This window comes from Caretta caretta, chromosome 1, assembly GCF_965140235.1.
Source record: "Caretta caretta isolate rCarCar2 chromosome 1, rCarCar1.hap1, whole genome shotgun sequence".
Classification (NCBI taxonomy): Eukaryota; Metazoa; Chordata; order Testudines; family Cheloniidae; genus Caretta; species Caretta caretta.
Window position 1 is genome coordinate 191278397 of NC_134206.1, and position 23957 is coordinate 191302353.

A 23957-nucleotide genomic window follows, 5' to 3' on the forward strand; every position below is an offset into this window, starting at 1 on the left:
ACAGGGCTCCATTTTGCTCCCACATCTTGTTCAATTGGTGCATAGAGCCAACAATGTTTTCAGCATGCTCAAATGACCCCCAGCTCTATTCCTCTCTTATCCAATCTAGCCAGTGCTATTAAATGCCTTACTCAAGATATGGTGAAGACTGGGAAATGAATGAGAAGCTGAAGTTAAATCCAAGAGAAAATTGCGATGATGCTGGAAGGTTGGGGAAAGTAACCAGGAAATAAGGTGACAATTACAACTGCTTCCTTAACTGAGGGTGTACATCTACAGTTTGTTACAAGAATTCAGTCTGGAAGTACTGTTGGATCCACAGCATCTCCCACCCATGCCTGGGCCAGAAACTGTGATATGTTTAGACACAGATCTTGCTGCCATGATTCACCAATTGTCACTCTGAGATTAGATTACTGCAGTGTGCTCTTGATTACTGCATCTTAATTCAAAGTGCACTGAACCTGGTACAGAATGTGACAGCCCTCTTGGACTATGGCTACATTACGATATGGCTATGCCCCTACAGCCTTGACACTAAAAAGCATGCAGCGTAGCTGCTGTTCGTCGGCAGGAGAACGCTCTCCTGCCGACAAACAACTTACACCCCGCACAAGCGGTAGCAGCTTTGTCGGCAGAAGCGCTCTCCTTCCAACGAAGTGCTGTTCAGACCGGCACATTTGTTGTTCGGGGGCGTGTGTGTGGGTTTTTTTAAACACCCCTGAATGACAAAAGTTTTGCCAATGAAGTGCCAGTGTAGACAAACCCTTGGTGAGCATGCACCATTTTGTATGACACCTGTGCTTTATGATTTGCACTGGTTTCCAGGTGGAGTTTTAACATGACACCCAAAATGACAGACCAATTCTCGCCTCTCACCACACTATTCTAATTGCAGTTGGTGGAGGCATTCAGACAGGATCCCACTGAAAGAAAGGAAATTGTTGGCTGGGTATGTATTCTCCATTAGCAGACCTCAGCTGCGAAGGGCACTCTTTCCTTTCCTTCAAAATAACCCAAATCTGTTGATGTTCAGAGCATGCAAAGTCTATCTTCATACACAAAATTTTGTCATGCAATAAGGACCATTTCTAGCTGGGATTCGGGGGGAGGGGAATACTTATTGGTCATTTTCTAATTGAGTGGCTACTCCTCTTTCTGTTATAGGTGTGTAGAGACCTTTCATTATACATTAACAAATCTTTAAAACGGTAAATTTTAAATTTGGTTTCCTGTTAATTTTTTCCTTCATTGTGACTGAACATTCGTTTGCTCATAAACAAGAAAGAAATCTCCTTGTAAAGATGAGTGTCAATATCTTAGACAGAGATTAAGAAAAATATTTAAAGGAACACTAAGCTTCCAATGAAAACAGTTTTTAAACAAATCAACATTCCCCTGATATGCTTGAAACACAGCAGCATTAAAAACCTAAAAGTACAACTGACTTGACTTTCATTGTCCAAGTGCAAGAAGCATAAAAAAAAAGTAAACAAAGAGCATAAATGGTGACACGGAACATTGAGTACATAGGTACAACAATACTTACAACATATGATTTTTAAATTGAAAGTGCACCCTTTAAATTAAGACCTTTTTAAATTATGTGAAAGTCACCCACTGACTTACTGAATTCTGTCTTAGCCCAGGTTTACACTGGGTTTACATAAAAGGTTTTCCGTATAGAGCTACACAGCAAACCCTCCTAGCATAGATGCAACTTATATCAACACCAGCACGCCTTTGCTGGTTTGGCAAACAAAATGAGCTCTACTTGCACATGGACGGTTATGCCAGTATAACTGCATCTACACTAGGGCTTTCGCCCGTATAAAAGACTGCCAAAAAAAAAAAACCAAAATCACCCCCTGCCCCCCCCCCCCCCCCCATTACTGTATCAGCACAGCGTTTAGTATAATGTGATGCTTTCTCAGGACACCCAGGACTGAGAGTCACCTTGTTATCCTGCACTCATGAAAGAGTCTTTCTTGTGGTAGCTGGTTGTCAGCACCTGTACTCCAATTGCCTTTCACCCACTAAGACAAGGTGGGTGAAGTAATATCTTTTATTGGACCAACAATAAAAAATTACCTCGCCCATCTTGTCTCTCTAGTACCCTGGGACCGACACAGCAACAAGTGCACTGCTTTCACTCAACCTCTCCCCTCAGGACTCTGCCAGTCCTACTTTACTTTGCAGTTTAACAATAGGTGCATCCAACCCCTGAAACCCCAGGGATAGCTCAGTGGTTTGCGCATTGGCCTACTAAACCCAGGGTTGTGAGTTCAATCCTTGAGGGGGCCATTTAGGGAAAATGGGGCAAAAACTGGGGATTGGTCCTGCTTTGAGCAGAGGGTTGGACTAGATGACCTCCTGAGGTCTCTTCCAACCCTGATATTCTATGAAGACTTTTCCCTGTAGTATCTAGCCCAGGGGTGGGCAAACTACGGCCCGCGGGCCGCATCTGGCCTGTCAGATGTTTTAATCTGACCTTCGAGCTCCCGCAGGGGAGCAAGGTCTGGGGCTTGCCCTGCTCCAGCACTCCACCCGGAGAATGGGGTCGGGGGCTGGCCCCAGTCTGCGCATGCCATGGCACCACATGGCTCCCGGAAACAGTGGCATGTCCCCCCGAGGCTCCTATGTAGGGGCAGCCAGGGGGCTTCGCACGCTGCCCCCACTCCAAGCACTGCCACCACAGGCAATGGGAGCTGCAGGGGTGGCATCTGTGGATGGAGAAGCATGCAGAGCTGGCTGGCAATGCCTACACCAGTGGGGAGACACGCTGCTACTTCTGGGAACTGCTTGAGGTAAGCGCCACCTGGAGCCTGTACCCCTGACCTCCTCCCAAGCTCCAACCCCCTGTCCCAGCCCTGATCCCCCTCCCACCCTCCGAACACTCTGTCCCAGCACAGAGCACCCTTCTGTGCCCCAACCTCCTCATCTCCAGCCCCACCCCAGAGCCCACACCCCTAGCAGGAGACCTCACACCCTCCCACACTCCAACCCCCAATTTCATGAGCATTCTATGGCTCGCCATACAATTTCCATATCCAGAGGTGTCCCTCAGGCCAAAAAGTTTGCCCACCCCTGGTCTAGCCCCTCTGACTAGAACTCACAGTAATTACCAGGTTCACTACTGCAAAGGGAACAGCATACATACAAAAGCTTGTTTGATTCAACGGAATATCAGCTCTCACGTAACACAGAACTTCAATCAATTTAAAGTGAAAACAAGCATATTAACGAAGTTTAAGATTTAAGAGACACTGAGCAAGGCTAATAAGAACAACAGGTTACAAATAAAACAAACGTAGAACATGATTTCTAGAGACTACAACTCAGCGGCTGCAATCCTTGTCTGAAGCAGTCTTATCTCACCTAAGCCTTTTCTGCAGTGTTTCAACCCAGGTTGGTTGAGATCCTGTTTTCGTGAATGTAATAAACTGCCAAGTTACCCACTCACGTGCAGAATAAAAGAAGGGTCCTGGTTCCTTCCTTTTATGACCCCAAAGTCCATTGTTTTTGTCCCCAGAGTCAGGATGACTCCTTGTGATTTCCTTACTGGGGTGCTGGCTCCAAGGTGTCTTCCATACTCTGGTTTGTTTCACATTCTCCGCTGACCTGTTTTTCCTGTTGACTTTCACATGTAAATAGGACTCTGTGTTGACCTTATGCTCAAATAAATTGGTTAGTCTCTAAGGTGCCACAAGTACTCCTTTTCTTTTTGCGAATACAGACTAACACGGCTGTTACCCTGAAACCTGTGTTGACCTTACAATATTTAATTTACACTGGAGACAGGGATAGTTGAATACACATGATCTGATCTGGCAGAAGACCTGTTTGTCAACTCTCCCTTGTTATAGACTTTTAAAACATTACGTCAGTATAAATACACACAGTTCTTTACATACTGTCAGTACATTCCACCATATTAATGATCAGCATGTCCTCGGCTTTCACTTGCTAGCTCACATGATATTCTTTACAGATAAATACTGTGAAAGCAGTGTGTTGGTACAGTGAGTGTGTCAGGGCTGAGAACAGTTACTGTTACAGAACATGGAACCCTTTGCCAGTTGGATTCTTGGGAACACATACAGACATGACCTTAAAACTAGACTATAAACTATTCAGTGTATCTCCTTATGTGTTTGTGTAGCTCCAAGCACAAGACCCCCATGATCCATGACCCCAAAGCACTACCATACGTACAGGCTAGGAGCTAAACTTTTGCCTAGAGACTGTAGCTCAAGGTGTATTTGCACACATGGCTTCTAAACAAGACAGCGTATGGGGCATTTTGCACAAAAGATATTCTTCAATTGAATGTAAATTGAAAATGGAGGGGTGGGGGAGAGGGAGCGAATAGCATGTGGGAATGACAATCTTGTGAGTGCCACCCTGGGTATGGTAAATAGCTACTACACAACACTACAATGTCCCAAAAGCTGGCAGGAGATGATCTGGTTGCAGGACACCATCTAGAATATTTAGAAAACAGAGGACGAACAAATGTAAACATTCTTTTATAGTAATAGAGAAATAAAATTCTAGCTTCAATGTTAAAGTAGGTCCCGTCCTCATTGACAACCCCTTGAGGAGAATCTAAAAGGTAGCTTCACAGAAATACTATTCTTATACCTAAGGTCAGCCCAGTCAACCAAGGACATCAAATATGAAGCGAAACTTATTTTCCCACACACACTGACATAAGCCTAGCCATGACAACTAAAAGGAAGGAGATTGCTGAGGACAAGATTTTTTTTAAAAATGGGTACCTAAGTTTAGGCTTGTAAGTCTGTCATTTTGCACCTGAACATCCGGTCTCATTTTCAAAAATGTTGGCCACCCAGCATTTCCCAGTGCACTTTACTTGGAGCTGCTGGATGCTCAGAGCTTTTGTAAACCAGGCCACTGAATCAAGTGCATAATAGACAAGGGACCCTAACCTTAGGAATCCTCACTATTTTCCACCTCTTTTCCCACCTCTGCAGCATGGGGAGCAGGTCACTTGTTTTGATCAAGTGAGATATACCCACATAATACTTTCCCTGCCATTACAAGGGCCTTGAGCATTGATACACCTCAGCACCTCCACCTATTCTCTGCCTCTGGAACACGTTGTATCACACTGTAATACTTTGGTCTAAATGGGTTGTTGGATTTAGTGTGCAGCTGCTGGGTGGTGTTGGTGACCTGTGACATGGAAGAAGTCAGACTAGATGATCTGATGGTCCCTTCTGGCCTTAAACTCTGAATATTTGGACAAAGTATTGAGGCTTCTATACCTGGCATAAGTAACAATTACATAAGAAGTGAAATAACTAAGTATTTACCTCTGTTGGACAAGGTAAAGATCCAGAGAAGAGGACACAACTGGTGAAGAGAACTGATTAAGATGATACAACCTACAAATGCTTGGAGGGAATAGATTTTTACTGGTAAAGGTTGGCAAACATTGATTTCATCATACACAAATCGATGAAAAAATATTTCCATTAATGATAATCAAAACTTACAGATGGGCAAAGTAAGAAAAATGCTGCTTGAGAATTTAGTTTGAAGCATATTTACTTTGTACACTTTGACATGCGATGTTGACAATTTGGGTTTTAAATGGGTATAAGCTTTAACTTTTTTAATTCGTCATTAAATAATTATCTGACCCCCATAATTTCCCACAGCTGTGAAAATTTAAAATTGATAAAAATAAAAAAAATCTTATAAACAAACACTGATATTATCCATTGAAATAAAAAATAAATGAAAATTGAATTCTGACAAGCCTAAACATGTTCCTGTGTTATCTTTGGACTCAATTTATGAACTGAGTTAAAGACTTAAAATACTGACTGTTGGGGGGCCTACGCTTCCAAACTAGTTTTGTGAATAGGTCAGTGAGCCTTCCTCCCCCGCTTCAATGTAGAACTTCAATTCCTGTTCAAGGAGGTTTTTGGTTTTTATTTTGTTTTAAATGAATATTGTACTTCCAGCCTACAAATAATGTGTCTAAGAAGCTAGTCACAGGAACTTTCTGCTATTGGTCAATTATAATAAAATGAACCTCCTCTAACGCAAGGCTGAGTCTCCAACTGGCAGAACCAGATTCCTCAAGAGTAAAGTAACCAGTTTGCTCTTCTACTGTAGTACTACTTGCAAGGAGTCAGCTTTTCATACCACAGCTCTCCGAGATGCACCCTCCAGACCATTATTTAAGAACCAGGAGGAGCAGGCATGCAGAAACTGTTTAACAGAAAGGCACTCAAGACACATTACTTAAGCAAATGGTCAAAGTCATACTTTTCAGGATACACTGAATTTCACCCTTAGAAGTAGGATTCCAGCACCGAAGAACAAAACAAAACAAAAGACGACTGCCACCAGCACAGCATTATAAGGTAAACAGTTGGTTTTATTTTGCATTAACAGTTGCAAATATTACAGAAACAGTTTGCAGTACAGTTTAAAATGAAATAACTAAGTGTGAAGATACACAAATAGAGGCTGTCTCCCCTGCTCAGAATTTGACAGTGCTACTAGTAAATATGCTCTCAACAATTCTACTGCTCATGTATATGGATGCTAATTTGTGAGACAAGTTTTAATGCATAAATGTATTTTTCTGGAAGTGTGCCAGAATTACCTTAAAGGAAAGGACTTGCTTTTAATTTTTCAAGTCAGTAGAATCGTTAATTAGGAAGGTTCATGTTTTAAAACTGCGAGAGGCATACATGAAAACATACCTGAAGTGATAAACCAGCAGAGTGCTTCACTCAGTTTGTCAAATTAAGTTTACCAAGTGAAAAACTGCATACACAGAAGAGCACGCTTATTTTATTTTAATTTTATATTAAGATACTTGGGTTTCTTTTAAGATTGCATATTAACATTTACTTCTGCATATGTTAAAGTCAAAGCACTAAAACTTTTAGATCAATTAGGATTTTTATGATGACTAGAGCTTTTGAACTTTATTTGAAGAGTCATGGGAAAGGGCGTGTTTGTGCACATTTAGTAGTACTGACATCATGCATCTGGCATTTAAGAAAAGTATTGCTGATACACAGACGAGCATTCAGTAAAAAGTTCTGTTCACCTATAGGCAAAATCTGAACGTCTCATAATAATACAAAATAACTTACTCCTTGATTTGCCTATTTCTAAAATTTAAGACACCTGAGCCACAGAAACATGAATGCTACATGTTTCTGAAATCCAACAGATGGTTTAGTGGATTAATCCAAATATGGAAAAAGGACACTTTCACATTAATGTCATGTTGCACATTTCCATATTTATATCTGAAGTTCCATCATACATGAAAGAATTTTACAAAACCAGTTTTACTTTTCTCTCTTTTTTTGCCCGTCTCTCAGCTTGGCTCAAGATCCAGTGATTTTCATGCATAAGTACAATGCTGAAACGTAAATACTGAAGGGGTTTATTGACTCCTATCTTGCCAACGGATTTTCTTTAAGTAGTATCTTAAAAACATTTCTATGTGGAATAATTTTTGTAAAAGCCTGTGACTACAGAACCTAAAATTTTGGACCCAATTTGACCTCACAAGATAAATCATGTATTGCCTTCAAATGTGATTCTCTCTAATTGATTCTAAAGCCTTTGTACTTCCCAAAATTCTAAAATACTGCCCATCAAAAACCATGAACAGTGAAGGGTACCACAAATTCAGAAAATGTACAGTATCAGAAATGCTAGCAATAGCAGAAGTAATTCAATAGGAATGGCTTTCCATGAGCAACAGTGGTTTCATTTACAGATCACGGATACTGGTCTCTCTCTCCCCTCCGCCAAGGTAGTGTATAAACCAAGATTCTTACCATATGTAATGGGAAAAACAAAGGAGAGTTACGTGCATGTGGATGCACAGAGGAGATCTGATCATAACACTGATCTGCAAAGGAAAAGCAAGTCGGTTATGCTTTTCTGCACTTCATGGTATATAGAGGCAGCCTGAATTTATTACTTGTATTAATAATTCATAATTAAAATAAATGCATTTATGTATTTATTTTTAAAAAGGTGTTCAATTTGGTTTTGTTGTTGTTTATAACATTAGAAATTCTGGTCTTCTCTACCTTGTTCTTCCTGCAAGGCCATATGGACAACAAATAGAATGACTTACTCCTACTAATACCAAGAAAGTGAAACCTCAGCAATTAAGACAGGAAAGGATTTTTATTCCCTGTTTACACTGTGTTTTTCATTTATGCCTATTTAACTCAAACACCTGGCCTAGAGTTGAGAGAAAAGATTTCTTTAGATTCCACATCCCTTCCCCTTCAACTAAGGGCTTAGTAAGTTCCCCTGCAATTTTTTAGTCTTCCAGTGAAATCTCTGGCAAAGTCATAGAAGACAAGACTATATTGATGGTATTTCTAACATATAAAACAAACATACAAAAACTCACACTTTCAGTCCTCCTTATATATTATGACAGAACGAGAAAGCAAGCCTCCTTTGAGTCCCATCTCCTCTCTTTGCAGAACACCTTTAACTGATATTAACCAAGTAAAATATTACAAAATTAAACTAGCTAATCTAAAATTGATTTTTAGCTATAAGTAGTCTCCTACCTTCTATTTCCAAAACAACAGACTCAGTTTACAGTATGTTCTGGATTTGCTGAGAAGTGTGACAGTCACATAATCCACCAGTGCTTTTTTTGTACTTACCAATAAATTGGCACTGGTATTTCTTTCTCAAATACAGTGAATTATACTACTTTACCTCTCAAACTGGGCCTTCTGTACCTTCACTTTTAAAGCAGAACTCCCCTTTTAAAATAGTGAGTTATCCTGAAAAACGTGTTAGTCTGTATTTGCAAAAAGAAAAGGAGTACTTGTGGCACCTTAGAGACTAACCAATTTATTTGAGCATAAGCTTTCGCCAGCTACAGCTCACTTCCTCAGATGCATACCTGATGAAAAACTGGTGGCATGATATGCCTTGAAGTAAGGTGCTGCAGTACCATCCACCTGCTATGGGGATGGAATGAAGAGTTTGTATACATGCATTTGGAAGGAGATTAAAGAGAATCAACTTTATCCAATTCAAGATTCCCCCCAGCCAACTCCACCACCTCTAAGTATAGGATATACTTAGAAATATAGTAATAATCTTTCTATGTCTTAGTTTTATTTGTAGCCATTTCTAGTGCAGCTCCTTTCTTAGGCTACCACTTGAAGTAATCATCCTAATGACAATTCTAACTCTTTTCAGAGTTAATAGCCGTGTTAGTCTGTATTCGCAAAAAGAAAAGGAGTACTTGTGGCACCTTAGAGACTAACCAATTTATTTGAGCATAAGCTTTCGTGAGCTACAGCTCACTTCATCGGATGCATACTGTGGAAAGTGTAGAAGATCTTTTTATATACACACAAAGCATGAAAAAATACCTCCTCCCACTCCACTCTCCTGCTGGTAATAGCTTATTTAAAGTGATCACTCTCCTTACAATGTGTATGATAATCAAGGTGGGCCATTTCCAGCACAAATCCAGGGTTTAACAAGAACGTCGGGGGGGGGGGGTGTAGGAAAAAACAAGGGGAAATAGGTTACCTTGCATAATGACTTAGCCACTCCCAGTCTCTATTCAAGCCTAAGTTAATTGTATCCAATTTGCAAATGAATTCCAATTCAACAGTTCCGCGTTGGAGTCTGGATTTGAATTTTTTTTGTTGTAATATCACAACTTGTCTGTAATCACGTGACCAGAGAGATTGACGTGTTCTCCGACTGGTTTATGAATGTTATGGGAGGAGGTATTTTTTTCATGCTTTGTGTGTATATAAAAAGATCTTCTACACTTTCCACAGTATGCATCTGATGAAGTGAGCTGTAGCTCACGAAAGCTTATGCTCAAATAAACTGGTTAGTCTCTAAGGTGCCACAAGTACTCCTTTTCTTTTTGCGAATTCTAACTCTTGTTTCACTTAGAACAACTTACTCTGTGAATCATTCCTGCCACACTTCTGAATCCTATTCCTATTTACTGGGAGTGTTTTCTCAAAGCTCTCCACCCTGTACTATTTGAATCATGACTCATGACTTTGAATCAAACAGGCTCTATCCAGAGAGAACTCTGAGTTCAACACAAGGATTCCAAACTTCAGGCTGAAGGGTGGGCAGACAGATAGACAATAGATTGTAACTGGTATTTTCCTATGTCTATGCACAGGATTTAAACTATATGTAAACACGTTATAAAGGAGAAGGAACTGGAAACCTTCCACAGACAAAAGACTGAAGACTTAATAATCCAGCTCTAGCCTTGTAGAAATTGGGTAATGGGATATAAAGCCTTTCATCTGTAGCTCATTGGATTCTGTTTGACCCAGATCATACTAAGAGCTAGTTGGGTGTCCAATGTAAAGAGAATTGGTGGGTTTAGTCTACTTCCTCATATAACTGTGTCCATAAAAAAAAAAAACTTGTCAGCTTTGTTAGCAGTAGCATCTCAGGGGCCATGGGTTGGTTCATCATGAAGGTTTAAGATCTCTCTCACCCGCAAAGGCAGAGCAGTACAGAAAGTTACACTACTACTGCCTCTGCTATACTGCACTTGCATAGAGAACTTCATTGTGGAGTCAGCATACAGTTGATGTGTGCTCTTTGCACAGTGCCATTCTTTTGATAAAAATACTGAAAGTTGTCTGGAAAGCTCTCTCACATGACAGTAAAGCTCTGTTTCATGGTTACAATGTCAGCATTCTGGTCTGGCAGCTGTGAAATGGGACCAAGCACTAGTTGGCAATCTACAGAGTAAATTTTTAGTCTCCAGTTGTATAAGTCAGAAGAGCAAGCCTTGAATGGTCTAGGTAGCTACCAGATGCTACAGAAATTAAATGCATTGATTTCACCCATCTCCCATGCTACCCGGTTTTATTGCCCTCAAAGTATAGCAGTGGCTGAGCTTCCAAAATAGTCACCACTGCAGCAGAGGTTTGCCTAATTTTCATTGGGGGAGTTTTGTGATTTGCAGTTGTGGTATTATATTTGCAACAATCAAGTAAAGGTGCAGCTACTCCATTTTGTAGCCACAAATGAACTGAAAAAAGGTCAGCATCTCCATTACTCATTTTGAAAACCCTGTCAGTTTTTTTTAAAAGAGGCACTGACAACATTAAGACATTTTTAAAGTTAGGATATTAGTTATGGTAAAAGCCACGTTAGAAACTTTAAAAAGCTCCATTCTGGTTTCTAATTAAGTTTATCCACTCCCATTACACAGCTTGCCTGTTTCGGCAGTTAGTAAAAGAGTGGTTTGTCAGTCTGGACTTCCAGGTGCAGTGTTCATTTAACAGCAAGAGGCCACCTCCAGGCTGTTAGTGTTGAGTTCTGGAAGTCCATACTGCATGCACTTCTCACTTTCCATTACCCAAAGAAACAGTGAGATACAGCACAAATGCTATCTTTATGCGTGGGAATTGTGATTATTATTATTATGGCAATGTTTAAAATAAAGGATCCAGAACTTGCAGGTTCTAATCCAAATCCTGGTTTTGCCAATGACTCAATGTGTACAAGATACTTGACTTCTTATCTCAGTTTCCCCAACTGTAAATAGAGGCAATAAGATGTTTACGTCACAGGAACATGTGGAGAATCAGCTGTTATAGAGCACTTTGAAGGCATAAAAGCTTACACAGACTATAACTCACAACAGCCACCATTTCTTCCCATTCCACTAATGTTAGAGCTTCAGCCCATTCTCAACCCTGTACTATCTCAGCTGCTCACAATCCCCTCCTCCACCCAACATCTCAAGGCTAGCAATCTACAGTAATTCTCATGCTTCCCAGAACATAATGGCTTCACAAAATTCTGCAGTTCCCTCTCCTGGAGTTTACCAGTCCCTCAGAAATCCTAAAATCCTTACCATTATGTCCAAAGAAATCACTTTTTTCCCTGTCTGTCACATCCAGAACCACCCAAACCCCCCTCAGACAACCCCCTCATTAATACCACTAGTCCTTCCAGCTCTTAAAGCTTGTTCCTTGTTTTCCCCTCAAACCTGTCCTCTACTCCGACTCCCAGTTTGACACACTGCACCCAATACCATCACTTTTCCTCAAAACCTACTCATGCTAATTGCCAAGTATCTAAATACACCCCTCTCTGCTTACAGCAGAGTCCTGTTCCAGGCACCCTCTATCAACAACCCTATAAGGAGTCAGTGGCAGAGCCTACCTGCAGCAAGCTAGGACAGCTGTATGGACAAACAGCCCCCAAAGCACTCGCTCTAGTATGATCCCAATTCCTTTGTGCCAGTTGGACGTCACATTCTTAACGTAAGCCTCAAGCATCAGCATTTTTAACGTAAGCATTATTGCCTGCTACTGGTTACTTTTTCAACACAATGGACAACGATGTTGCACTATAAATATGCAGTGCAGTTTAACACACTATAGCAACCTTCAGTATATAAAGCCTGTCATAGCGATTATGTTTTTTCAGGCTGAACAACCTTCACAGAGTCCCTCTGTTTGCTACATTCCTTTTATTGCACAACATATAACACACACACACAGAGATACCCAGAGTGTTTATCGTGAATAATTCATTTTTTACAATATGCACAAATGCAGCGTTTTAAAAATAGAAGCTGGTCTAACTGGACTGAATTTGGCATAGAAACAGAAAATGTGACCCGTTCCAATACAATTTAAGAATAGCTATTTTTCCATGAACATCAGCTCGTTTAACATTTTAAAGCAGTGACTTTTTTTAATAGAGTAAAGATTCATCAAGCCTGCTTACCATTTTATAAACAAAAAAATTAGCTTGAAAATCCCGTAAGCAAGGTGTTTTAAATTAAAAAAAGAAAACCTATGCCTGCACTTAATTTTTCTTCTGTATCTACTTTAATGCAGCATTTGGGATAACGTCACTGGAAGATTTTACAGAAAAATGTTGAAAGCATAACAATTTCTTCTCCAATTCTGTGAGAAAATACACAAGCAAAGCTGCTGCACAAACTGAAAATTCAGATCTAATATAATTTTTTCCATGTGGAGCAAAAAGTATTTTAACTATAGGCATTTCAAATGTTACACATCTCACTGAGCCTATTCTTGCACTACTAATATGAGACACCTAAGAATGACAACTTGGACTCTAGACCACACTACACTCTTAAAACTTTGCTCCCAGTCACTGTGCTCAAAAGTGACTGTCATGCAGGGTTCTTCTCTCTCATATAGTCTATAGCGTTGTTTCTGAACACAGTTGTAATATAGCTTGGAACCATGTTAGAAATGGATACCAACTGTGTTTACAGCCATTTAAAGCTGCACTGTTTGACTGAAAATACTGAGCACTTACACCGCTTGTTTTGAGCTACAGCATAAATGAGACTACCAGCAATTACACAATCTGCCTATCCCCCACTTCAACTTGTCAACTGTATTTACCTGAAACTTCTGACTCTGCATTTTTCTTAGTTGCCAACACACTGACAAGCTTAATTGGCAAGCAGTGTTTGCAGGCAGGGACTAGGCTGTTAGGATGTAAGATATGGAACTAAGTTTCAATTGCTTACATTCCATTCCCTCTAAGACTGTAAAGTAAAAGCACAAAGTCGTCCAATTATTAACAGCTATTTAAAGTGTTTTCCTCTTAACTCTGTGAGTTTAATATTTGAACACTAATTGCTCAGTCTGTGAGTGCATGGGGAAAGATAGGAGACTGGTATTCTGAATATTCCAGTACACAGTCCCAGGACATTCATACACTATCACTACATTTTCCTATAAAGAAGTGTGCGTTCACCAATTTGAAGATAATGTCACTCAAATACTTGGAAACTAAGTAGACAGTTGTTTAAAGATATACAAAACACATACAAAATCCAAAAACAGTGTTTTTCTGCTATTGCATGTTTACACTAACAGAGTTGGCAGCCAACTTTTAATATGGTTATAACTGGTTTTGAAGGGGTAACATGGTGACTGCTTGTTTTAAAGTTTTCCAACAATTAACTGCAAATCATTCAGCTTCACAAAAGCTCTATCTTGCCACCCCATTACCACCAATGGTGTGCCCTTATAACTTGCCTTTTAATTATAGGCTTCTTAAATCATACTAAATTAACACGGGTCAACAGACGTGTTAGGTTATGCTAAAACAGATTTTCAGGTCACTTCTCTGAAGTTTTATTCAGCACTCCTGATTACTTTCACATGCCCCAATCTGAACTTTCCCTGGAGCAGTCTAAATGGTGCCAAGCAATTCTGAAACATTTCAAAAGAATGTTATCTCTAAAAAATCACGTCTTCTACTATGGGCAGATGTACAGTAAGTTTAGCAATGCTAAGGAATTATTGTAACATGAATACATCATGCAAGGGCTTCTTTGCTTTGAGCAAAATAATGTTTTCCAGTAGATTAACAGGCTTGCCTGAACTTAAGTCTCTGTACATTACCAAAACACTGACACTGGTGGATTTGTTGGCTCTTAGAAAATTATTACATTGTATCACAAAAAACTATAAGATAGCAGCAAAAACCAAGAAAAAACAAGGAGAGCAGGGGAAGATTACCAATGCAAGGATACAGTATCTATCTCTTCTCCAATTACTTATGGCCCGCAGCAAAAAGTCTTAACACAGTTTACATTTATGGTTGGGTTTGATTTCCTGTTAAATCTTCCTGTGGACAGGCATATTTAAGTTTGTTGGAAATATATTCCCAAGCGTTTAGTTTAATAACTTTTCATTATGCAAAAATGTATTTAGGGACCTTAAGTGTAGACTAGGGAACAGAGAAACTACAACTGTACTATTATTTAAGGTGTTCACACTACTGTGTAAATATGTACAAAAGGTATGTTGCATACTGACAATTTATAGGAATCACTCCTTCACTGTCATTACGTGTGTCACTGCTTCGATGATATATAAACACACTGAACTTGATTGTTAAAGATCTTCACTTTTTTTAAAAACATCAGTATATTAAAAAGTTATCCTATCACCACCAAAAAAACAGCCAAAATGGCACTACATTCCACTAGTTTACACTTACTAACTGTGGACGCAACTCTTTACGCAGTAACTCTAAGCAATTTTGAATTATTTGAAGGTTATAGAGTTGAATCTTGGCAGTATGATGGTGAACTCTGATAACGTTTTTAAAGCCCTTCTGTAATGTAACCTGCTTCATATATTCTAATGTGTTCTGATCTAATTGGTGAAGTTCATCTGAAGATTAACCTTGTGCAAAATGTAGACTTCAATTAAGAGCGGTGGGAAATTTTCAAGATAGGATGCAGTTGAACTCCCCCTATTAAGTCCATAGGAAGGGAGATGTAGTGTCCCAGTCTGCACAAATCCTCCATTTTTGCCACTAGTGAGAAGTTTATCCTAAAGGTAAAGATAAGAGAGAGTAAACCTACCTAAATGCTAACTGTTAGAACATTTGGATCATCTCTGTAGACGCAATGAAAAGGATTTCAGAGCCAAACAACAAACCATGACTGTAGTCATGGTACTGTGTATAATTATGTAAGGACCAGTGAACAATTTACAATAAGTTTTCATCATTTATCCTTTGTCACAGCAGGCAGTAATGACCTCTATAGCTAAGGACGCACAGAAGTTGATTTTACAACCCCATTATCACATGCTCCTCTCTTCCTTCAGTCTTTACCTCTTACTTTGAAATTTTCCATTCTTGCTTTTTGCCAAATGGTAAGTTTTTTGGAAAATTTGAGCAAAACATTAGTTATTTTTGAGTTCAAGGAGAGTGGGGGAGTGTTGTGTTTTTCTTCAGTGCACATGATGAGAAATTTCTACTAGCCAAACTTTAATAAAAACAGTACTACAGCACTAGTTGGTTGATATCTGAGTTGACATTCCAAATGTACATACCTGTTTTGCTGACTAGACCTATGGTTCCTGATCATTCACAGAAAAGATTATAAACATAATTTAATCCAGAAGTGATCTACCCTTGGTAATTTGTTGCTCTGTTACATCTAACATAGACGTATTACATTGACAACTCGTTATCCTGATAGACAAAGCAGCAGTTTGGAATCAACATGAACAAATTTAGACATTAAAGAAAATCCTAACTTTGTTTAGATTAGATATAAACAATTTATTTTCCATTTTATATGTAGAATATATTTCCCATTCAACACATAAAGAATCTGTTAAAGAAAGCACTGAAAAGTCACTAACTTCACATTTAATGATGCTTGTGTAATTTACACTCCCAAGTGTAGTTATCTTCGGTTTATAATTTTAATATATTCCTCCTGTCTCAGATCTAGTATAATCAATGTTTAATTCCAGAAAAGTTTCAGAGTCATGTTGTAGATGTCCTCTGGAAAAATGTTTGGGCTGACTAAAGCTTTGAGACATTAAAATGAATTTTACACTAGTAGCTCCAAATATAAGGTCATCAGGTACTATACAACTTTCTCGTATTATGCTGTACTTGCACAAAAATCCTGAACTAGACAGTTACCCCAAGTCCTATTCCAGAGCAGTAGCTGGGAACGGAGATTCTACTGCAAAAACAATCCCATCAATTATTTTCTCCTTTGATGGGGGGGTGAGGGGTAGGAAGAGGAGAAGAAGGCTGAACAGCAGTAGCTCTGAAACAGCCACAAAAATGTCACTACATTAAAACATGTCAATTCCACATTTGAGATACCAGCCCATACAAGGTTTTTCACCACCCTGTTTAAGACTACCACTATTTGAAAGCCCCCATGAGTCTGTGAGCCAGCAATAAGCACAAGCAACACAAGCAGCCATCTGGGGCTCTGCTCCATGTAATGACCCGTACAGTATAACATTTAACTAAATACTTTAAAACTATTGCACACCAAAGACAGTGTAAGCTAAACATTCAAAGAAAGCTTCACTCCAAGAGTGCTGTTTTGTTAAAGTTGCGTCGTCAGACATTGGTTTCATTCCCTTTCAAAATCCTGTGTTCGTAACTCTGAGGTTCTACTGTACTTCTAATAAAGGCAGAGAAAATCTTCCAACTACACTACCATGAATGCTGTATGCACCAAATACAACTTACAGAACAATAAAGGAATTTTAAAAGAAGCTACCCTTAGTTTAACTATACAGGCCTTGGAGGGGGGGTTGGGGGGGCAGAGATTTCTAAACCATGTTAAACAAAAGGCCTAAAATAGCTTTTCCAAACAAAAATGTTTCACTTTTAAAGGTCTAGCCTATAACATCCCAGGACTAGAAATTAAGGGCTGTGATGCCCATTGGGAAGCTGAGAATGGTATAAAACTCCTGTTCTAATCCTGCAAATTCAGAGCTATGCTAGTAGGAATTTCACCTCACACTCCAAGAATTCATATTAAAACGTAAATTTAATAATTTTTTTCAAACAATTTTTTTTCCCAAACATGCCCTACCTTCATTTTCTAATCAATTTTAATTTCTAGATACCAAATCATAAAACTACTGCTGTCCCAGGACTGAACAGCCCATCTTGGACTTCAGGCCAGTGTACATATAGGGAGTAAATTCTGCACTGAAAACACTGGGATATGCTCTTAACTGGCACCTGTTTGATGCAAGTCAAAGGCTTGCGGTTTTATGTTCACTGCAATTTATCAAATAGCTGTAATCACCAGATACAAGGTTTATTTAGTCAGATGCTCATATTCTCCCATTTGCTGCTTTTTTGACATCTTATCTCTGTGCACAGGAACAGCTCTCTGCCATCTGCATAGCCAGTTTGTGTGCAGATAATTGCTAAACAGGGATTTTGTTGTTGTTGTTACATTTAGGATTACAGTGACTTCAACTCATAAGGAAAGACAAAGTTAGCCTGCTGTTCCTTGCATGACGGAAAAAAATGAAAGACCGCCTTCAAGAACTTAAACTGCGAGCAAAAGAACTGCAGCTAGCTGAAGAGAACAGCTGTGTGCCTGGGGTGAAGGAAGACTACCAAGTAGAGTTTGAACAGCAAGCTATTATTTATGAGAAAGAGCCCATAACTGAGAGGCACCTAAATGAAATCCAGAGACTTCAGGACGAGATTAGTAACTTGGCAGAAGATGTTCAAAAGTTTGGTCAGCAGCAGAAAAACCTCATGTCCTCAATGAGAAGGTTTAGTGTTATTAAAAAGGAGTCCAACATTACAAGAGAAATAAAAATTCAAGCAGAGCATGTAAGTAAATGCTTGGATGAACTGTCAAAAACAGTGAAGAAGTCTGAAAGCGAACACGGGCCATCTTCCGCTGTTGCAAGAATCCTTACATCTCAGCATGCATTCCTTTTCCTGCGTTTCCAAAACACCATGCTTTCATACAATGATGCTATAACAGCCAAGCAGGAGAAATGCAAGACATTCATTGTCCGCCAGCTTGACGTGGTTGGGAAAGAGGTCTCCGAGGAAGAAGTGAACGATATGCTTCAACAAGGAAAATGGGAGATTTTCAATGAAAATCTGCTTACTGAAGTCAAAATCACTAAAGCTCAACTATCAGAGATTGAACAAAGACACAAAGAATTGGTCAATCTGGAGAACCATATCAAAGACTTGAAGGAATTTTTTATCCAGATCTCGCTTCTGGTGGAGGAACAAGGAGAAATCATCAACAACATTGAAATGGGTGTAAACAATACTCAAGATTATGTTCAAACATCAAGAGAGAAGTTTAGACTCGCAGCCAGGTATAGAAAGAGAAACCTTTGTAAAACAATATGTTGCTGGTGTTGTCCACGCTGCAGATAACAAAAAGGGATGATTCTCAAATTTCACAGGCTACCATTTTGCCAGTAGAACTTTTGGAGCAGCTCTGTGGGTTCCATTTACACTTCAGTTTGTTTCTGCTTACTCTCCCCACCTCGAGGGCTCTTTCCTTTTACTTCTGTGCATCTCACACTAAAAAAAAAAAAAATCCTATCTGTGCCCCTGCAAGTGGCTCTTCCTGGCAGAACTAGAGAAGTAGTACCTAGGGATTCTCAGCAGTTTTTCTGCTTCTGTTAGGCTGTGGTAGAAGGGTTACATTGGAAACACAGATGAAGTGGAAAGATCACCTTTTCTGATCCTACCAACCCAGAGTAATCCTGCTTTACAAGAGGTTGTCCAGTGGAGCTGGTGGGTTATCACAGTGACCAGTGTGAGATAAAGGCAAGGTCACAGGAGGTTCCGCCAGTGGTGCTGGGAAGTATTAACAGTATTGCTAACACCAAACATTCAGAAGTCATGTGTCGGGCCCCAAAAACCCTGAGAGTGGCTTAGTTATGTTTTTTAAAAACAAAATAAGTTTAAGGTTATTTTTATTTGCCTTCTGGTTTTTGAGCCTTCAGCTTGCATCTGAGTCATGTTTTCAGGCTTTTCTCAACAACTATGAGGGCAAGCAATTTTTTTTTTATTTTTTTTTTTTAAATTTGCAAGCTGAGATATCTATTTAATCACTTTTCTCCAGGAACTGAGGCTTTAAATTAAAACATCATATACAGCTAGAATCGTGGTAAAAATCAAAAGTGTTGCCAACTGGAGAGGGGAACCACGCACATTTCTCCATTTATAAAATGTATGAATTATATTTCTGTCCAGAGTGAATGTATGTGTCTATGATGTGTAATTAATGTGTCTATATCTTAATTATTTAAATATAAGGACTGAACCAAACAAAAGTTCAAGAAACCCTGCCTAAAATATTATTCTCATGAAGTGCACATTTTAACAAACACCACCTGTTTCCACAAGATCCCATGTGTTATAGATGTACATATTGCATTCTTATCTGTGAAAGAAATGTGTTACCAGTCCAGCTCTTCCTGCTAACACTGTAGGGATGTTTAATAAAACACTGTTTACTTCAAAGGAAAAAACGCTTCTATTTTTTAATATGGAATAAAGCCCAGGTTTTCAACAAGCTATGAAAATAATTTTCCATCTAGGAGGAACTAAATAGTGAAAGAATTTTGTTTCTGCTGTCCGTATTAGAACACAATAAGACAAATATATAATATATTGCCAAGGTTTTGAGAGGAAAGAAAAAAAACTGGCACATGGCTCAAAATGTGTAAAGATCCCTGGTCATATTTTGTCAAGCAAAGGCTGCTATTAATTGATGAAAGTAGAACGTATATAGACATTGTGAGACTTGGATGTGGATCGTTTATGTTGGTTAGCCAAGGTGCTTGAAGTATATGTGCACAACTAATAAAAACACAAGATCTTGTTAGGGCAGTTTACTAGAACATAAAATGGGCTTTCTATAGCCGCAGAGTTATACAGAAACGCTAACAGACAAGGAAAATACATTTTGGTTAGAAAAGTGCGTTAGACAGTCATGATTGTGTTATGCAACTATTTGATACATTAGCAGCTACAGTCCCTCATTAACAAAATAGATCGCAGAAAAGAAAAATAACTTTCTGCCTTGAAAATACAACATTTCCCCTTGCCCTACCCAGCAATCTATTATAAGTCTCAAGGGCTATCACTGACATTTTTATGAAATTTACTCTCTCATTGCCATGCTTTCAAGCACTTAGAGAGAGAAGATCATTTTTAATAATGCCAGCAGGCTGGATATTTGTCTACATAATATGAGATCTAGACCCTCCCTCCCAATTAGAGCATAGGGGAATTTATGCACAAAAGAAGAAAAACCATTAGCATTAGAGATCTGTTTAAACTGCTACGACATCGATGAGAGAACTGACCCATATGAATCACATGAACACAAGTCTTACTTTCTATTACTCTAACTTATTTTCCACTGTTATTCACTGCATATAAAATATTGATTAGCCATTTAAGTGTTCCAACACTCTTACAAGACCTACGTTAGCAAAACAAGCTTAGCAAATTAAGCAGTAGTGTTGTATGGCAAAGAAAATGTAGTAGGTCAATGTCTTTAGATACTACTTCTAGCTATGGATAAAATAAAAAGCAGATGCCAACAGGATCTAGAGAGAGATGTCTTAAAAGGACATTAAACTCCAAGACATAATTATTACTGATAACCACATTCTGACGGGTTCCCCCTGGAGTGCCACTTGGAACTGGTGTAACACTGAGCCAGCCTGTGCTCCCTTTAACTGTATTGCTGTGACAAGCTGCAGACCCGCTCTCGGTCTCACATTTTCACCAGCAGACATACACGTAGGGACACACCCAGCTGTTGTAACATGCAAAAAGGCTTTCTGACTACCCCATGCATGGGAAGGCTTCAGCAAAGGAACTACCCAGATACTCAAGTGCACACCCCCCTCTGGAGTGCAAACTGAAAATTACACCGTCTTACGCTGCACAGAGAACTGTACAGCGTAAGCTCATGAAATTCACTCCTTCCCTCAATGTGGGGACACAAATGCAACAGGTTTTTGCCCCCCAGTTATGAATTCCACATACTGGGTTATGACCAAAACAAAACAAGTTTATCAACAACAAAAGGTAGATTTTAAATTTACTGTAAGGGATAGTAAACAGATCAAAGCAGATTACCTAGTAAATGAAACAAACATGCAAGCTAAGCTCAATATCCTAAAGAAATTGGTTATAACTAGGAAATTCTCACCTAAATGTTGTTTTAGGCAGATTGCAGAGGTTCTTGAAGGCAAGCTGCTCTTGCTTGCAGCTTAAAACTCTAGGTATTTCTTTCATAGGCCGGACACCTTTCCAGCCTGGGCTCAGCTCTTCTCTCCCCAGTCTTTTTCTTAGATGTTTCCAGCAGTCATCTTGGGCGGGGAGACAGTGAAGAATGACCCACATTGAGGTCACTCCCCTGCCTCAAATAGTTTTTGCATATGGCGGGAAGCCTTTGTTTCCAAACTTAGTTCCCATGCCCGTCAGTGGAAAAACACTGATATTCCAAGATGGATTCCAGTAACAGGTAACTTGATCACATGACCCTACAGCCATAACTCAAAGACTAATTGTAAGGTCCTCAGGAAGCCTTTCCAGGAAGGGAGGAGTTTAGCTTCTTCAAAGACCTATTGTTCTGTCTAATGGCTCTTCCTCACAGCGAGCCATCTAGACAGACTGCATTCTGTCTTGTGGGCTTTCCCCTGGTGTAAACCCACTGGTAATTGATGCACAGTCAATATTCCTAACTTCGGATACAGAAATGATACATGCAAACAAATAGGATAATTATATTCAGTAAATCACAACCTTTTCAATGATACCTCACTTGACCCATCTTGCATAAAATACATCTTAGTTATGCCATAATCACATCATAATATCTCTATGAAGAATATGGGGCATAATGTCTCACACACCTTACAAAACTAAGGTGACATGAAACAGATCCAGAAAATATTTTCACTTTTGTATAGAGCCTTTCAGCAAAGTTGCTCAAAATATTTTCATTTAAATGTTGACAAAAAATGGCTTTTCAGTCAAAATGGAAATTTTCACTCACACCTCTCAGTTTGGTTGAGATTCGGTTTTTTCAACAAAAATTTAAAAAAACTGATTAAAAGTTTGTGTGTGAAAACCATTTTTTTTTTTAAAAAAAACCCAAACACTAACCATTTTTTGGTACTGTCAAAAAGTTAAAGGTTTTTTCAGCAAATTGAAAAACACTCTTTAAAAATTACAATGAAACCCCCCCCCCACCATTTTTCAACTCATGCTCTTTCCACCTGCAGGATCCTACAGTACTGCATGAGGTGTCAGCAGCCAACATATCTGCAGATTTTATGAAAGACATGATGTCCCATGGATCAGTCTTTCATATGCTGCTCTCAGTATGCACTTCTAATACATACAGCTATGTCTAGGAAACATATGAATGAGGCTCACAGAATTTACAATGTGTCTCATTCATATTTCTCTCTCTCTCCCCTAATTTAGCTACTAATCTGAATGATTTCACATTGATGGTCATCTTCAGGTAGAATGTAACTGAGCCATTCTATAGCTCCATTACCTGGGAAATATCTGCCCAAAGATCTTGCATTGTGCTTTTTAAGTGGGGAAAAATAGACTAAGCCCTATTTCCACTAGAATGGGATTATAGTTTAGGGCCTTTAACTGAAAGCGCCCAATGGAACATCAATTGCGTTGTAGCTGCAGGTTGTGGGGGGAGCTTGTAAATTGTTTACTGCTACAATGATGCTCATATATAAACACTAGCAACTTCGAAGTTAACCACTGCACAAAGCAGTGGGCCAAAATGTCAGCACGTAACAGCTTAAAAGAACCTTGAATATAGTTTTATTTAGACACTTAACGGAAATCTATCAGGTCTCACAAACTATATCCCAGAGATATGAACAGCATGATTTTTTTATGCTAAAACAAAACCCAATTATACTAAATCAAAAATACACTGCAGTCATGGTTTCTTAAAGTACAGCTCAAGTAAAAAAAAAATTATATCTAAAAATAACAAAGGAACCATTTAATCCAGAAGGTCTGTTCCCTGTGTGTATTCAGTTATATTTGTTAATGGTAATAGAGGAAAAGAGATACACAATTTTTACTGCTTTTTACTTATTAGCCCTGCTCAATTTTACAGGAACCAGATTCTACTTATTCTTGTGCATCAACACAATTACTGACCTACCGCCTTTCCAAAAGTGTTCACCGACTGTGCAACTTTGAATTTCTGTACACTCAACTTGACACACCCAGGTTTTGATTTTCAGAAAAACTGAGTGCCCACAGCTATAGTGATAAAATGGAGGACACACTTCAATTGGCATTTATTTTACCTGACATGGACTGGAATTGTATTTGGACAAGCTCTTATAGAAGTTCAGACATATCAGTTAATGCAAAGGGAGATGGCAGATCTAGAAACTCTATCCAGCTGTATTAAATAGACATCAGTGGTGTCCTCTCATCTGGAATACCCTATACTTCATACAGAACTGGTTATCCTGTCTCAAAAAGATATTGCAGCAATCAAGGAGGGGCTCAGAGAATGGTGACAAGAACGATTACAGGCATGGGAAAATCCTCATATGCAGAGTTTA

General features: G+C 39.1%; 2 protein-coding genes across 5 annotated transcripts in view; one reads left to right on the forward strand and one right to left on the reverse strand.

Moving 5' to 3' along the window:
- Positions 1 to 23957, reverse strand: part of ARL13B (ARF like GTPase 13B) — an 80129-nt gene that overhangs the window by 37724 nt on the left and 18448 nt on the right. The window lies entirely within an intron of this gene.
- Positions 6138 to 19903, forward strand: STX19 (syntaxin 19). Its single transcript, XM_048870208.2, has 2 exons — positions 6138 to 6401; positions 17795 to 19903. The coding sequence occupies exon 2, from the start codon at positions 17863 to 17865 to the stop codon at positions 18742 to 18744; it is 882 nt and encodes a 293-aa protein (XP_048726165.1). The 5' UTR covers positions 6138 to 6401; positions 17795 to 17862; the 3' UTR covers positions 18745 to 19903.